The sequence below is a fragment of the Lepidochelys kempii genome, chromosome 9 (assembly GCF_965140285.1).
Source record: "Lepidochelys kempii isolate rLepKem1 chromosome 9, rLepKem1.hap1, whole genome shotgun sequence".
Lineage (NCBI taxonomy): Eukaryota > Metazoa > Chordata > Testudines > Cheloniidae > Lepidochelys > Lepidochelys kempii.
Window position 1 is genome coordinate 60923927 of NC_136388.1, and position 15878 is coordinate 60939804.

At 49.4% G+C, this 15878-nt stretch overlaps 1 protein-coding gene across 3 annotated transcripts in view; it reads left to right on the plus strand.

Annotated features, from left to right (window-relative positions):
• Nucleotides 1-3943: 3943 nt before the first annotated feature.
• OCRL (OCRL inositol polyphosphate-5-phosphatase) overlaps nucleotides 3944-15878 on the plus strand; it is a 29611-nt gene continuing 17676 nt past the window's right edge. For 2 of the 3 annotated variants that reach the window (XM_073360625.2, XM_073360627.2), the window contains exons 1-13: nucleotides 3944-4093; nucleotides 4413-4485; nucleotides 6549-6628; nucleotides 7479-7517; nucleotides 8597-8707; nucleotides 8783-8878; nucleotides 9422-9545; nucleotides 9634-9795; nucleotides 10527-10628; nucleotides 11161-11275; nucleotides 13407-13523; nucleotides 13772-13959; nucleotides 15605-15716. In XM_073360625.2, coding sequence (XP_073216726.1) covers nucleotides 4057-4093; nucleotides 4413-4485; nucleotides 6549-6628; nucleotides 7479-7517; nucleotides 8597-8707; nucleotides 8783-8878; nucleotides 9422-9545; nucleotides 9634-9795; nucleotides 10527-10628; nucleotides 11161-11275; nucleotides 13407-13523; nucleotides 13772-13959; nucleotides 15605-15716 — 1356 coding nt within the window. In that variant the 5' untranslated portion in view covers nucleotides 3944-4056. Of the gene's footprint in view, nucleotides 4096-4412; nucleotides 4486-6548; nucleotides 6629-7478; nucleotides 7518-8596; nucleotides 8708-8782; nucleotides 8879-9421; nucleotides 9546-9633; nucleotides 9796-10526; nucleotides 10629-11160; nucleotides 11276-13406; nucleotides 13524-13771; nucleotides 13960-15604; nucleotides 15717-15878 lie in introns of all 3 variants that reach the window. The other variant, XM_073360626.2, reaches the window with a different exon arrangement.

Consider the following 15878-nt stretch of genomic DNA (forward strand, 5'->3'; position numbering starts at 1 on the left):
GGTAACTATGATAACAACCTTGTAGAACCTGTGTGTATGTGTGTGTGTATGAATAAATATGAAGTTGAATGGAATGTTATAGCTATAACTAACTGCTTACTATGATTCTGTATTCACAATAAATGTGGCATTTTGCCTTTTCCCCTTTAATAAGATCCTGCTGGTTTTTATTTTATTGGTATAACACATTAATTGCCTCAACACACTCTTATCATAAGATATATCCCAAAGGTGTCATGTAAGGTATGATATGTAAACTGGTGACACACTGGTCCCCACATCATTGCATGATGTATGTATGGGTTGTGCATGAGTTATAGATGTGTGCTGAAAATATGTTCTTAATAAAACCAGCCTGCCCTAGACACGTGAATGTGTATTTACCTTTCTGACAGGCTTGGTTACAGGCAAAGAACAATTAAAGTGTGTTTATGTATAAGGGAAACAAAGCCATCAAATTAAACAAATGGGGGAGAAGACCACTCAACAGAATTTGCACCCCAGGAAGACTTCCTGGCTCTTCAGGCAGAGACAATGGACTCTGAGTAATATAAGAGGTGCAAAAAAGACTCAATGGCAGGGAGAGCACAGCAGGCTGGGAGTCAGAGGCACTGGGAAAGATTTGTGAGGCCCCATGACAGGAGCTGCAAGTCAGGATTGAGGTGCATTAGCAAAGGTTTGTGGGAACCTGGCCTAAATCACCAGGAGTCAGGCATCTACGTGTTAGTCTTGTGCTGTTAGATCAGTGCAGTATCAGCTAGTTGAAATTCAGCTAAAAAACAGTCGCCTGAGCTTTTAATGGCACAACAAAAGTAAATGGTTTGTTGCACGCTTTAATCAAAGGTGCTGTTGGATTTTGAGGCCCTGACCCAGGTGCTTTTGGGGTAAGACCAGGCAGCTGATCTGCTCAACCACCACCCAGTGACCCAGCCTTCTCCCTTAGGAAGTAGGCAAGCCTTCTTCTCTTGCCTGATGGGTCCTGATTGGCTACTGCCTCCTCCCAGCCCTTTCAGCCACCAGAGGACCAAGTCTTGTTGGTTCTAGGAGACCACTTGGAGTTCTGAACTCACTGCCCCTCTTTCCTAGGTGACAATTCTCCTTGGGTAGGTGTGTCAGGGCAGCGACGCCTCCAGCAGGGGCAGAGAAGGCCTGGTACACCATGTCACAGGACCAAGATGGAAACAGGTGGGAGTGCTGTGGCCCTGGACAGTGTTTGCACTGGCTGCAGTTTGGAGGACATACGCACTGCTGTATCTCAGGACAGATGTTAGGGTAGAGCTTTTCTGGGAGCCCAAGACTACGCTTACAGGGATGCTATGAGGCCAGGATTCAGGTGCACTGAGCAGCATGCATAGCACCCTCCTGTGGTACAGCCTGTAACTGGCTCTTGTCCATGCTATCAGCCCCTCACTCTCGCAATCATGAATAACTAACTTTCCACAACTATTTAGAGAGAGAGAGACTGTAACATTTCAAACAGCACAGTGAAAAACTTCAGAGCCTGGCAGTGATGCGCACACACACGTGTGTGTGTAACACAAGGGTGTGTGTGTGTGTACCAGGGTGTCCCAGATCAGTGTAGTATCAGTAGGCACCTAGCTGCAGGATGTGACCTGCTAGGCTGCAGTGATTTGGCCCATGCTCTCAGTGCCAGAGCTATCTCCTGCATTTGTACATCTTCAGCCACTAACATGGTCCCATTGGTGTTGTTCACTGACTGGTCACTGTGGGAGAACCTCGTTTTACTGAGTAAGCTGCATGTCAGGACCCTGTTTGGTCATTTCCCTCATGGGCCTGAGTCAATTTGCAATGAAAGGTTCTGCCATTTTTCTACCAGCTTGGGTGTGGATGGTGCAGTGATCACAAGCCAGTGATATGGGGTTGTTCAGTATGGCTTCAGGGTTCGGATTCACAATTCAAGGCCAGTCACAAACAACTGCTCTGCTTCTTGAGCAAGGGCCAGCCTCTCTGCCAAGTACCTGTGACCTCAGTATCCTGCCAGTCACCAATAAGTAACAGGCAGGAGAAGAGGGGTGGGGAGAGGGGAAAGGGGAGCTTCTTGTGATCTCACAGTCCCACCAAGCCATGACTTCCTCATGTGCACAAGCCACTGACGATGTAACTACGAGGGACAGGAACTGTCCCACTCATCCCAATGGCATGTGGATGATTTATTTCAGGACAGCCCTCCTGCCTGTCCACTTCTGCGAGCTCATTGACTCGTGTGACACCACTGGGCTTCCCAACAGTTTATCTTCCTAAAACAATGTGCCTTGCAACTGTCATCAGGATCCCTGGACATACAGGATGCATCTCCATCTGTAATGAGCACTCAGCAAGGGAATGGCAGCAGCATTAGGAGGTACCATGGAGGCCAAGAGCTTAGCAGTGTTGCATAGCAAGACTAGCCAAAGTTAGAGTGGTGAGGGTCTCAAATAATGCAGTGGTTTGGAAGGGAGTTAAACTCTTGTGAATCAGGGCATAAGCCAACCTCTAAACCATTTTTTTGCAGGGGGAGGTTTGAGGTTTCCAGCCACATTACAAAATAACTATAGAACCAGACCAAGATGGTTCATTAATTTTAATACCAGGAGGGACCACTATAGTCATCTAGTTTGTCCTTCTACATAACACAGGCTATAGAAATTCCTCCATCAGCCCCCACAACTAGTGGTTGTATTAGAGTACATGTTTTGGAAAAATAGTCACTCTCCAAGTGCTTGGAGAATCCCTCAGAAAGCTGTTGCAATAGTTAACTACCTACCTCCCTGTTCAAAATCTGCATTTCAAACCCAGCACAGCACTCCCTAGGCATGGTGACAAAGACAAAGGCAACCTGGAGAGGGAGAACTACTGGCTGCAGAAAGAGAGGCTGCTGCAGCTTAAGAAAAGGAATCTATCCCAGAGCAGGAGCTGATGCAACAGCAGGAAAAGAGGCAGCCAAAGAGAGCAGGGTGGAGATCCAGCTGCCTGTTTGTAAAGTCTCCACACCAGGAAGAGCTTCCCTGACATACCTGTCCACTCTTTCACCTTTTACATCTTCTCACACAATTAAAAAAAAAAAAACCACCTTGGGGGATTGGTGGTTCCAGGAACACTTTAGCCTACAGTGATAAAAACTAATTTCACTCCTTCCTACTTACTTGAATAAGACGGAGATGATTTTGTGACTGAACCAGGGAATAATTTGTCAGGACTCTCTGGATAGGATGTAGCAGTGTTTTTATTTGGTAATAACTGCAAATATTTCCACAAGTCATCACCAGGGCTGTCTGGGGTTTGAACAGCTGAGCCAGTATCTGCAATTTGGTTCTCATTTCAGAGCAGGCTTATCAAGCATTTCATTCCTATTAACTATGCAAACCCAAAAGGCAGCTTAACTGAGGTGGTAGGGAGAGACTCTGAGGTTGGTAACAAATCCTGCTGTAGGAACCCAGCATTTCACAGGCCGTGCCCTGGAATCACTCAGCGGCCACCCCCATTTCTGCAGGGCAGAGACAGGCTCCTTAGCATTGCTGTAAGTGGCAGGGCAGGCGCATTTGGCAGAGTTCTAGAGCCTCCATGGTTGTAGCTGGGCTTTGCAATCAGTGCTGGGGCGGTGAGGGCCGTTGCTGCCTCGTGGCAGCAGCCTGTGCCTGGGGTCTCACCCAGCGGGCCTGTGCCTGGATTGCCCTGATGTGAGCCAGCATGTTCCCGGCCGCTCTGTGGCTGGGGTCTCGCCCCGCGGGCCCGTGGCTGAGGGGGGGGTCCCATGGCTAGAGGGGTGTCGCCTGATGGCCCCGTGGCTGGGTCGCTCTGCTCTGAGCCCCGGTGCGGCCCCCGTGCCCAGAGCATCGGAGAGGCGGGCCCAGAGCTGACTGAGGCGAGGGCAGCGGGGCAGGGCGGGAGGAGCCGGCGCGCTGCGGTGAGCTCCTCCGGCCGGCAGGGGGCACCGGCCACTGCGGGCCCGGCCGGCGCCGCTCTGTCCGGCCCCGGTCGCTGCGCGCTCGCTTCGGCCGTGAGTCGCCGGGAGACCGGGCCGCGGGGAGTGGCGTGGACCGGATCCCTGCGCTCCCCATGGAGCCGCTGCCGCCGCCCGCGGCCTGGAGCCTCGATGTATCCACTGGCTGGGACGGGGAGCCCGAGGGGACCCCGGCGCCCGGGGGAAGGCGGGCGGGGCTGGCTGGGGGAAGGGTGCGGGGCGGGCTGGGGGACCCCGGCGCCCGGGGGAGGGGCTGGTTGGGGGACCCCGGCGCCCGGGGGAAGGCGGGCGGGGCTGGCTGGGGGAAGGGTGCGGGGCGGGCTGGGGGACCCCGGCGCCCGGGGGAGGGGCTGGTTGGGGGACCCCGGCGCCCGGGGGAAGGCGGGCGGGCGGGGCTGGCTGGGGGGACACTACTGCCCGCGGTATTGCTGAGTTCCTTAGCCGTGTGCCTATGCTGTGGAGGTGAAAGCAGGACGGAGGGAGCCCTGTGTCCTGAGCCTCTCCCAGCGCCACGGGCAGTGCGAGTGAGTAGCACACACGGCTGCCCAGGCTCCGCAGGGACGTTGCCTGCCCACAGTGACTCTTGCTCCCGGGCGCAGGGTTGAAAACGGCTCCAGGCTGGCAGGTGGCAGGGACTCTTTGGGGGCATACTGACAGACTGGAGTCATGGCACGACCTTTTCCTTCCCCCGCCCTCGGGGGGCACATTGGCAGAGTGAGGCAGGGGAATTATTCAGTCTTCGCCTGGGCTACGTTGGCAGGGGCAGCTGTGTAGAGATTCCCACCAGGAGTTAGTGTATTGGGAAAAGGTGGGCATATCCCATGCTATTGTAGGGAGTGAGCAGGCTTTGGTGGGACTGTGTTCCTCTTCTCTACTGTCTGAGCATCTCTGCCCTTGCCCTGATTCCATTAGTATCACTTGCCTCTGGTGTGTGGGCCTGGGTGATTGGTTAGTACAGTGATGTCTTTCTGGAATAGACTCAGCAGCATTATGTGAATATTGTGATTGGTTAGTACAGTGACGTCTTCTGGAGTGTTGCTCCCTGGGAGATGGGGTACATTAGGGAAATCCCCATGGTGTCACCCCCCAGGGTGATGTTATACTGAAGGTTACAAGAAACATTTGCTAGGTTTTTATCTTTTTATAGTAAAGAAAAGAAAATTCAGATGGATTTTTTTCCCTAGTTGCTGTTAGTGGGTAGGCAACTATCTGGAAAGTTTGCAGTGACTCTTCAATATGTTCTTGGGGATGCCTTGCTCTGAGTAGCTGAACTCCTGTCTTGCATTTGGAATTAAGAACAGATCGTCCTTATGCTCTTGAGTGCTGAGGTGGAACACTTAATGTCAGACTGACAACTATTGTTGTGAGCCTATTACAATTAAAAGTTAAAGCTTTAACCTTCATGAAACCAAATTAAAATCCATGTGAAAAGAGACAGTCACTCACATGTCTGAAAAGATGGTTGAAGGTTTTTTTACTTTTTTTCTTTGAGGAACATAAAGAGGAGAAAATAGGAACTTATATTGGAGCTTCCCAAGAAAGGCCCTTTCCATGCAGGACTTAAGGGTAGATCCTTCCCTGCACTGCGTACAAGTTATTAGTTGTAGCTGGAACAGCACTGTGGCCTGTTATACAAACAGATTTTGTGCCAATTTAACTGGTTCACTTAACAAACTGATTTTTTTTAGCTAAAGTTGTTATTCTGCTATAACTGCTAGTGTGGATACAGCCATAGTGTTATACTGGTACCTTGTGTCCATATAACTTATTCCCATACAGGAATAGCTTTACCAGTGTAAAGACCCTTTATACCGCTATAACTGTCCCCACAGTAGAGGAGTTGTACCACTAGATGAGTGAAGTTAAAGTTGATGAGTTAGAGTAGAGTAGTAGATGAGTTAAAGCTGTACAACTTTTGAGGGTAGCAAAGGCCTGAGAAATGGAATGGCCCCTGCCACCGCCATCAGCACATTTGCTCTTGGAGTCTTCCCAATCACTTTGGAGTGCTGTCCTCTAAACCAAAGGTTCTCAAACTTAATTGTCCCGTGACCTCCTTCTGAAAACAAAAATTACTACATGACCCGTGGGGACTGAGGCCTGAGCCCCACCACCCAGGGCTGAAGCCCTTGGGCTTTGGCCCCAGGCAGTAGGGTTGGGGCTTTGGCCCCAAGATCCAGCAAGTCTAATGCCAATCTTGGCAACCCCTTTAAAACATGGTCCCAACCCACAGTTTGAGAACCGCTGCTCTAAACAGACAGAAAAGTGGCCCTGCTTCCTGGTTCTGGGTCCCCAGTCAACTCCCCAGCTCCTCTGGTATAGTTTGTAGACCCATGGCTCGGGAGTTTAGCATGCTTCCTTTATCATGTACATCTTTGGAAGCTGTTCCTCCATATGCATATTTTTGCATGCATCTCCCCGTATGTCATGTGATAAATGCTCCTCCTCACTATCCCCAACAACGTAGAGCTAGAGAGCAGGGCCTGTGGTCTCTTTGGTTCCAGAAGAAATACAGTCATGAGGTCAGCAACACCTTTGCTCTAGAATCTTTTAGTTTCTGTGCTGTTATGAGGCTTCTCTCTGTTTCCAGATTGGTTATCCGTTCACGGGAGAAGGACCCACCTGACCAGGATAACATTCCCATCAACAGCCGATTTAGATGTGTGCAAGGTACTGACCCTAACACACCTACCCCTCAGCCAGAAATCCACTGCTTTTTTTCCCCTGGCTGTACAGATTGGGACTTCCCCATGCAACTAAAACTCAGAGCTTATGATTACAGCTTCCTACCTCTCCCAAACTGGTGTGGGGATTTGGTCCATCTCGTTATAAATGTGGGTTGGGGAGCCTCGGTTCAGTTCCTCATTGGTAGGTGTTGGTGTCAAAAAACACTGCCTGGAATGGCATCAAATGGCCCTCTCTACTGGCAGCTCCACAGAGGCCAAAGATAGAATGGGAAATGGGATCTGAATGGGCTGAGGGCTTGTCTGTATGAGGAAATTTACCAGCAGAACTATACCTTATAATTGTCCTGTGATACTTCCTTGAGGGGGGACACTTTTTCTGCAATAAGTGTCCACAAGGGGCATTATACCAGTATAGCTATGGCATGTTTCTGCTGGTAAATTTCTCCATGTAGACGAGCCGTGAGACTTGTTGGTGGACCTGTGTATGTGGGGAGTTAGTACTACTGTTACTGCTCATGCTGCACTTGGGGAGTCAGTCTCCAGGACTGGCAGGCTGGTACCTTTCATTTTAAACACACCGCTGTCTAACTTCCCTGAATTTGAAGAGACCCTTTTGCAGGGGGACCTCTGTCCAGTCTGGCCCAGCCTGTGGGGTCGTAACTCTCTCCAGTAGTGCCACTGCTAGTGGTGAGAGGTATGGAAGCAGTTTGTTCCTTTTCTGGGGCCTGGGATCTCCTTGTGTTGAAGGCAGGCATTGTGCTTGTGTTGTATGTACTGAGTCTCTGCTCCTGGACAGGGTTAAACTTTCCTGATCCTTCTCTCTTGTTTCCCAGAGGCTGAAGAAACTCTGTTGATTGATATAGCTACAAACAGTGAGTCTGTTATGATGAGAGCTTTCTTTAACAAATGTATCATCTCTCCATCACTGACACACACACTTTTCTGTTTCACCCACTCTGCTTCCCCCTCTTGTCTCCTCCCCCTTTGCCCTCTGCTCTACCCCACTTGCTATCCCTGTGCTAGTTGTGGGTTGTAAGGCTGTAGAGGGGTTGGCTGGCTTTGTTACTCTTTTGGAAAATGCTCATTACCACAAGGAGTATGATCTAAATACTTAGATCAAAAGGTGTCACTTGGCTGAGTTTTGACTTCTCCCTTAATGCTTCTCCCAAAACCCCTCCCTGTGAGCCTGTTTGACTTTCCCTGGAACTTAACCTGCCAGCCCCTCGCTTTCCTGCTTCTGTCCTATATTATTGCTCTACTCCTTGCTGCCACAGAAGCAGCCCCATGGTTGGAGTGCAGGGGCAGTACACGATGCCCACATTGGAAGTGTAACCTGATCAGGGCCTCTTAGGAGGTTTTCATACCCTGCAGGGTCCCACAGTGCTTTGCATGCAGCATAGACAAGTATAGGTTGTCTTTGCTTTGCACAGTGGAAGATGGGGAGAACAGATGCACTTGAGGATTAGGTTATCTTTGGTAACATGTGGGCTGCTTGTCTTGGGGATCTGGAATCACTCTGTCTGAAAATGTGTGTCTACTGCTACAAATACCACCTTGGATTCCTGTCTCCATTTGACATTGTGCCTTTAACTGCATTTGGTGCTTGCAGTGTCATTGTTTCCTTTGTGAAGGCAGCTTCCCCTGTTATTTGTGAGTGTCTTTCACACAGCAGCAGGGGAGAGAAGTAGTTTTAAAAATCAGGAAAATGGCATTGGAACCCCTGCCCACCCACAAATTGGTGGGAGTCTCAGGGGCACAAGGAGGACCCGACACTGCCTCAAACTCACTTTTTAAAATAGACTAATTGTCAAGATGATGGCAAATAAATGAGGACTTCCATCATGGGCCCAGAGGAGCAAATGGCAGCTAGTGGCTTGTTCACGGGAGGGGTTTAAAGGTCAAGAAGCCGAACCTGTCTGTGTCTTGGTGTGTGTGTTTTGTATGTCTGAAGCTGGCTGCAAGATAAGAATACAGGGAGACTGCACACCAGAGCGCCTCTTTGAGATCCCCGATGAGGAATGCTGCCTTCGGTTCCTCACCAAAGTGCTGAACATACAAGAAGGTAACCACACTTACAGCCATGTGTGTGTCTCTGGGGCTCAAGAGCAGTTTCTGACAGTGATGTTTCCTTCTCCAGCCCAGTTGAAAGCGCCTCTTCCTGAGCACAGGGAGCCAGCCAACTGGTATCAGGTGGAGAAAAACCTCCCAGCTCCTCCTCAGTCATCTGTTTCAGGTACTGGAATGAGTCCCACCTCGGCAGTTGCAGCCCTGTGTTCAGGGCACAGTCATGGGGCCCTTGTTTTCAATGGTTGGGTGGGATACATACAAAACTATGGCCTCTGCAGGAGCTTTGATTTTCATTGGTCCTGTCAGGTAGGAGCATGGTTAGTGCTTTTCCTTCATCCCCCCACTAACTCCCACAAAAGCCCACCTCCTGCTCCTAGTGTGATGTTACCATGGATTGATGTCTTATTGACGTACTGTATCTCCCTCTGCCAAAGTCCCTCTTGGTTCATGATTGTCTCTCCACTCCCTTGGTCTGTCCATCTCCTCACTCTCTGCTCCCCCTCGCCTCTGTCAGCATCTCTTCCCCTCGCCCTCTTGGCACCATCAGAGTTGGTATAATACTGCTACCCCTTGCCACACCCACATTCCTGTGGGGATCTCTCTTCCCGCTTCCGGAGTTACGTTGCCCCCTCTAGGTTCTTGTTAAGCTGCTTTCTGAAGAACATTCACCTGGGCCTCACTCTCACCACCCAGGCTTCGGTCATTACAGGGGTTCTAGGCTTTGAAGATCATTTCAATGCCATAAGTTTGGAGAAGAAAAGAAACTTACAAAACCAGCAAATGGGATCTCGTCGGGAGCCCCCGCCTCCCCCTCTTCCTCCACAAAATAGGCAGTAAGTAGCATCCCAGAGCTGTTGCCTTTACCCTCCAGTATCCTAGGCAGTAACCCCAGTTTGAAGTCTTTTGTTGTCTCCTGTCTAGGTTTCATCGAGAGAGGGAAGGTGTGGCCAGAGACCAGCCAAAAGTAACCAACACCATGCGCAAGCTGTTTGTGCCCAACACGCAGTCTGGGCAAAGAGAGGGTCTCATCAAACACATCCTTGCCAAAAGAGAGAAGGAATATGTCAACATCCAGAGCTTCAGGTCAGCGCTGCCCCTAGAGCCATAGCCACGAGGCACAGTGTATGTAGGGGTAGTGAGAAGCAGAGATTTTCCCAGCTTCTGTGGGCTGCTGCCTTGAACCCAGCCCAGGTCTCAAAATGAGCTCCTGCTGGTGGATGGCCTATGTGAAACAAGTAGTGGGGTTTCAGTCCAGTTCGTAGGTGGCCAGGTCGCCACAGTAGCACCCTTCACCCATCTTATTGGCACTTCCTGGTGTCCCTATAGGTAATCTCAGCCCAGGGGCTGGGGGTTGAACTCCCCCAAGTAGAACTGAGGCATGTTGGCAGAGGCGAGGTAGTGGGAGCTTGCACTGCTGTTGCCCGTGCTGCATTGTCTTATAAATACAAAGGCCTTCATGGTTGCCAATCTGGTGCCTTTTTGCCAACATGGAATTCACTTTCAGTATGTAGAAAGCATGGTGTGGGTCATGTAGGTAGGCCCCCAGTGAGGTGTCCTTTACTTTGCAGAGCTCTGTGACATCCCTAGTACATTAGAAATGTGCCATGCCCAGAATTCTCTGTGTTTTGCAGTCTTGGACAGAGCTCTTCATGTTATGTGTAGTTTACACTCCTTAGCAAGTTCACTGGCCTTTTTACACAGGACCCTCATGCAATTCAGACACTCCCTGTTTTGATGTTGTGTGCATTAGAGAGTCTGGACCTATTCAGTAAAGCTCTGCCCCAGCAGCATGGCTGCTCTTGTGTGTATTGCAGGTTTTTTGTGGGAACGTGGAATGTGAATGGCCAGTCTCCGGACAGTGGATTGGAACCCTGGCTAGTCTGTGACTCAGACCCCCCAGATATCTACTGTGTTGGGTGAGGCAAGAACTCCTGTTCATTTATACATACACATCTTGTGTCTCACTCCCTTCCCTTGGACACTGGTGGATTTTATTCATTTCAAATTCCCAGGCTTCCTAGTGGACTCCAAACTTTACACTGCTGCCTAGCATGTACCCTGGGACTCGGAAGGGAGGGGATCCTCCTTCACAGGGCTGGAGTAGTCAGGATGATGTAAAGAAGCAGCCAAAAGTCAAGTAGATTTCTTGAACTAACAGAGCAGCTTTCCTCCAGTGAGGCACCAGCTGAGAACCAGCTCATCCTCGGCATTAGCAAAGCAGACCAGACTAATGTTCCTCAGGGAAATAGTCTCTGGAAGGGGCCTGTAAGACACTGCAAGGGAGCCATAGTGCCTTCGTTTGAGCTAGGCCCAGTTGACCTTCCTCCGGGATGAATGATGATAGAGAGATTCAGACTGGGCCTCCTGCAGTGCCATCTTCTGATGGGGGTACAGAGCGGAGACTGGTTTGGGGGAGAGGGGTTGTGTCCTAAATTGACCTGTTTGTAGGTTCCAGGAGTTGGACCTCAGCACGGAAGCTTTTTTCTACTTGGACTCTGCGAAGGAGCACGAGTGGCTGGCTGCTGTGGAGAAGGCCTTGCACCCCAAGGCCAAGTATAAGAAAGTGAGTCCTACTAAACCATCTCCTCTGGCATCCAAGCTGGTGGGACTGGGGGCAGGAATGAAGCTCACACTTTCCCAACTCAGATGGTCCATACGTCACCCAACCAAAATGGCCAAGAGCAGAGTCCCCAAGGATGTGTACCTGACACCGCTGATGGAATAGTTTCCTGGGCAGGGAGAGTCACTGTGGGACTAGAATAAATCTGGAGATAGTTCTAGGGCAGAGATATCCTCCAATAATAGCTCCCTGGCCATTTGGTGGGTGCCTCATGAGTGGGGCAACAACAAAAAAATACCCTCAGAGAGCTGACAGGACAGGTGCTCAGTGTGAGATGTGTCCCTCCTATACGCAGGCAATAAGAGGCAGAGGCGGGTCAAATTCCACATTTCCCTTGTTTTGGTAGCTCCGCAACTATAAAAACCGGGTGTGTCTTGTTCTAAGGAGCCAAGTGAATAGCTTTTCCTTGAAGGAACAAAATTGCTTGTATAGGGGAAGTTAGCTAGGAGACTGTGCCTTGGGAAAGAGTAACTTTAGTTGTAATGTTGCTAGCTGGCTCCTTCGTGAAGTGTCAGGACTGAGTCACTACAGCTTTTCTTGCTGGCATAGCAGGCCTTCTGGTAGGTGGCTCTGTCTTAAGACATTAGTTAATTTCCCCTTCCTCCTCCCCTACCATGTTTTGCTGTGACATCCGTGCACTACTTTTTTATGTAGAGCCCAGTGACACAAGTTACAGGTTGTCAGGGTTCCCTCCCCACTCTGAACTCTGGAGTACAGATGTGGGGACCCGCATGAAAGATCCCCTAAGCTTATTTCTACCAGCTTAGGTTAAAAACTTCCCCAAGGCACAAATCCTTCCTTGTCCTTGGATGGGTACTGCTGCCACCACCGAGTGAGTTAGACAAAGATTCAGGAAAAGGACCACTTGGAGTTCCTGTTTCCCTAAAGTATCCCCCCAAGCCCCTTCACCCCCTTTCCTGGGGAGGCTTGAGAATAATCTACCAACCAAATAGGTAAATCAGGTGAGCACAGACCAGATCCTTGGGTTTTTAGGACACTAAAAACCAATCAGATTCTTAAAAATCAGAACTTTATTATAAAGAAAAAAAGTAAAGCAGCACCTTGGTAAAATCAGTATGGAAGGTGAAGTGACTTGCCCAGAGTCACCCAGAAGAGACAGTGGCAGAGCCAGGATCCGTGCAGCAAGAGACTGTGCACACAGGTGCCATGTTAATGGCTGTAGGATGAGCAGAACAGTGGAGAATGACCTCTCTTCTTCCGTCCTGCAGAAGGAGCAAATGCTCTCTGGGAGGCAGGCATTGCGTAGGACCCCAGAGATGCTGCTTTGTGGTGCCTGCAGGTCAGGCATATCGGACTCTGTGTATGCTTCACTTGCTTGCTGTTTCCCCTACATTGAAACTACTCATGCAAAGAGTTGGGAATTTAAACCGTGAGCTCCACCACCAGGTTGCTGTACTTCTGTAAAAGCAAAGATGAGCAGAAATAAACTCCAGCCATCCTGGGACCTGAGCTCAGGCCTTTTGTGAGGTTCAGGACTAGTTTGGTCAGTTCCTTCTTCGAGGTGTTGTTGGTGGGAGCTTAGTTTAGTATTCATAAAATCCTAGAATATCAGGGTTGGAAGGGACCACCTCAGGAGGTCATCTAGTCCAACCCCCTGCTCAAAGCAGGACCAATCCCCAATTTTTGCCCCATATCCCTAAATGGCCCCCTCAAGGATTGAACTCACAACCCTGGGTTTAGCAGGCCAATGCTCAAACCACTGAGCTATCCCTCCCACCATAGTATTGCTATGTGGCTCCAATCTGTATCCTACAATGCACCTGGGAAGCCTCAAATTTTTCACAGTGGGGCACTGCTTCAAGGGAATACACCAGAACCTGAACAACCATGAGCTCAGCAGCATCCCCTACGGGTGCTGTCGGAGGACCATAGACTTCCCAAGTCTCCACCTGTTGTGCAGGGAGTCCCCAAGCTAGTGCAGTATGTGGAGTGTTGGGGGACCATGGGAGATGGGAAGAGACTCTGGAGACAAGCAGCACAGGGGGTGAGAAATTGGGGATTGTATTACGGCTGACCTGGAAACTCATAGAATATTTATTTATTTGTTTTGCAGGTGCAGGTGGTCCGTCTGGTTGGGATGATGCTAGTTGTGTTTGCCAGGAAGGATCAACTGAATTATATCACGGATATCATGGCAGAGACTGTGGGGACTGGAATCATGGGGAAGATGGTGAGTGGTCTTGGTCTGTGGGTGCATAGCCTCAGAATAGCTGACTCTGGTGTATGTTTGTGTGAAATGTGGTCTGTGGTACAGTGTCTTGCCTTACTTTCTCATCCCTGCTGCCTCTTTTCCTGTCAGTGTGCCTCTTGTTTTCATTGTCTCCATTGTTTTCATTTCCCCAGCTCTCTCCTGTTCAATCTGTTACCCAACCTCTTGTGTTTGTGTAACAGTCTCACCTGTAACTACTCTGTCCCCAGGGTAACAAGGGTGGTGTGGCTGTGAGATTTGTATTCCACAACACCACCTTCTGCATTGTCAATTCCCACCTTGCTGCTCATGTGGAGGACTTTGAGCGGCGGAACCAGGATTACAAGGATATCTGTGCCCGGTTAAGCTTCCTGCCTCCTGACCAGGGCCTGCCTCAGCTGAGCATCATGAAACACGAGTAAGTCTCCAACTCCACATTCCTTCTCCAAGGTCTGGGGAATATTAGCTAGAAATTGCTACCAAGAAGAGCCCAAGTGTAGACAAACCTGCAGGTTAATTGAGATGGTGAGGAAAATGCCAGAGCCTTGTCTACACTGACACTGCTGTTGGTGCAGCTGAACCAGTGATTGCACTAGTGGGCAGTGTTCTTGTAGTGGCTCACAAGGCAAACCTGTCTCTAGTACCTTCCCTTGCAAGAAGTCTGTAATGTGCTCATCTCAGCAGCTGGCACTCTTGAGTCAAAGGCTGATTATTACATGGTTGTGGAAAACCTGGGGCATTTCTAGAACAACAGACAAACTGGGTTTTATTCCAGGCTTCTCTGGTTTGTTCATTTTTGAGCTCTTGTTACTTGGAAGGATTTACATAAACAGCTCACATAGTCTGCAAGGTTTTTGATTCTAGAAATGAGCTCAGATTTGAATCTGTGAATATAAACTTTGTTGTAAAAGGCTAAGAAAATTATGAGAGTGTCAAAGTTCTTGTTATGCCTGTTGGGAAGTGATGAGAAGGCTATAGGACTGTCTGGAAGCCTATGTGTGAGGGGAACAGGAGTTGTCATTGGTGTGGTGATTGCAGAGAGGGATGTGATGGGGGAGGGATAGTTCAGTGGTTTGAGCTGTGGCCTGCTAAACCCAGAGTTGTGAGTTCAATCCTTGAGGGGGCCATTTAGGGATATGGGGCAAAAATTGGGGATTGGTCCTGCTTTGAGCAGGGGGTTGGACTAGATGACCTACTGAGGTCACTCCCAACCCTGATATTCTGTGATTCTATGATTAGTGGGTGGAACAATGAGATAGGACAGCTGCATTTAGATTTGTGAATTTTCAAGAGACCTGCTTGTGTGTCCTGCCAGCTCAGCACCAGTCTGTGTGCTCAGCATAGGTGCCTTGGGTTGGTAATGTACTAGGTACTGGAAAAGCAAACAAACTGGTAGACTTGTGTGGGATCCAAGGGCAGAAGCAAAAGGCCTAACTGCTGGGTAGGCAGGGGACTCTGCTGCTGTGTTCTTATGCATGCCTTACAGAAGTGCAAGCTCTTCCTTGGGGGTGACGTGTGTGCCTTGTGTTGGAGAGATAAATACCACTGTGCAGTGAATTGTGTTGTTCCTCTTATTTGTTTCATTTCATGAAAACATTGGTGGGTTTTTCCACATTGTTTTCAGGCTAGGGAAAACGTCAGCAGCCCTTCCTGAGGATCCTGGTAGATTCTCAATCACTGGCATTTTTAAATCAGGATTGGCTGTTTTTCTAAAAGATCTGCTCTAGTTCACGCAAGAATTATTGTGGGGCAGTTCTCTATCCTGTGCTGTCCAGGGGCTCAGACTGGATGGTCACAATGCGCCCTTCTGTCCTTGGAATCTCTGCATTGTTAGCTAGCTGACTGCTTCATCCCATATAGATCACCCACCTTTGGGATGCTATCTCTGTAGACACTTACAGAAGCGGCAGCTGCTAGCATATTTTGATTCTCTTATATGTCCTGTTGTGCTCTAGCTATCCCGAGAGACCCCTTTTTCAATCTGACTCCCCCATCTCTCTCTCCCATGGGAGTTCTGATACGAACTGCAGGCTTTTCTTTTCCATGTTTGCCTTTGTCCGTAGTGTTGTCATCTGGCTGGGAGACCTAAACTACAGGCTGTGCCTCCCTGATGCCAGTGAGGTGAAAATTCTGATCAATAAGCATGAGCTTCAGAAACTGTTGACATATGACCAGGTAAGTGAACTTCAGTCATGTGGGTATTGGGTCATCCTGTTTTAATATATCCTTACACTTGGGAAGGCTGGCATGTATCCTGTGGTGATGAGATCTAGACACAGCTCTAGGGTGTTTTTGTTTCTTGCCGTTTTAGTTCCCATTAAAAATATTAAAAAGTGT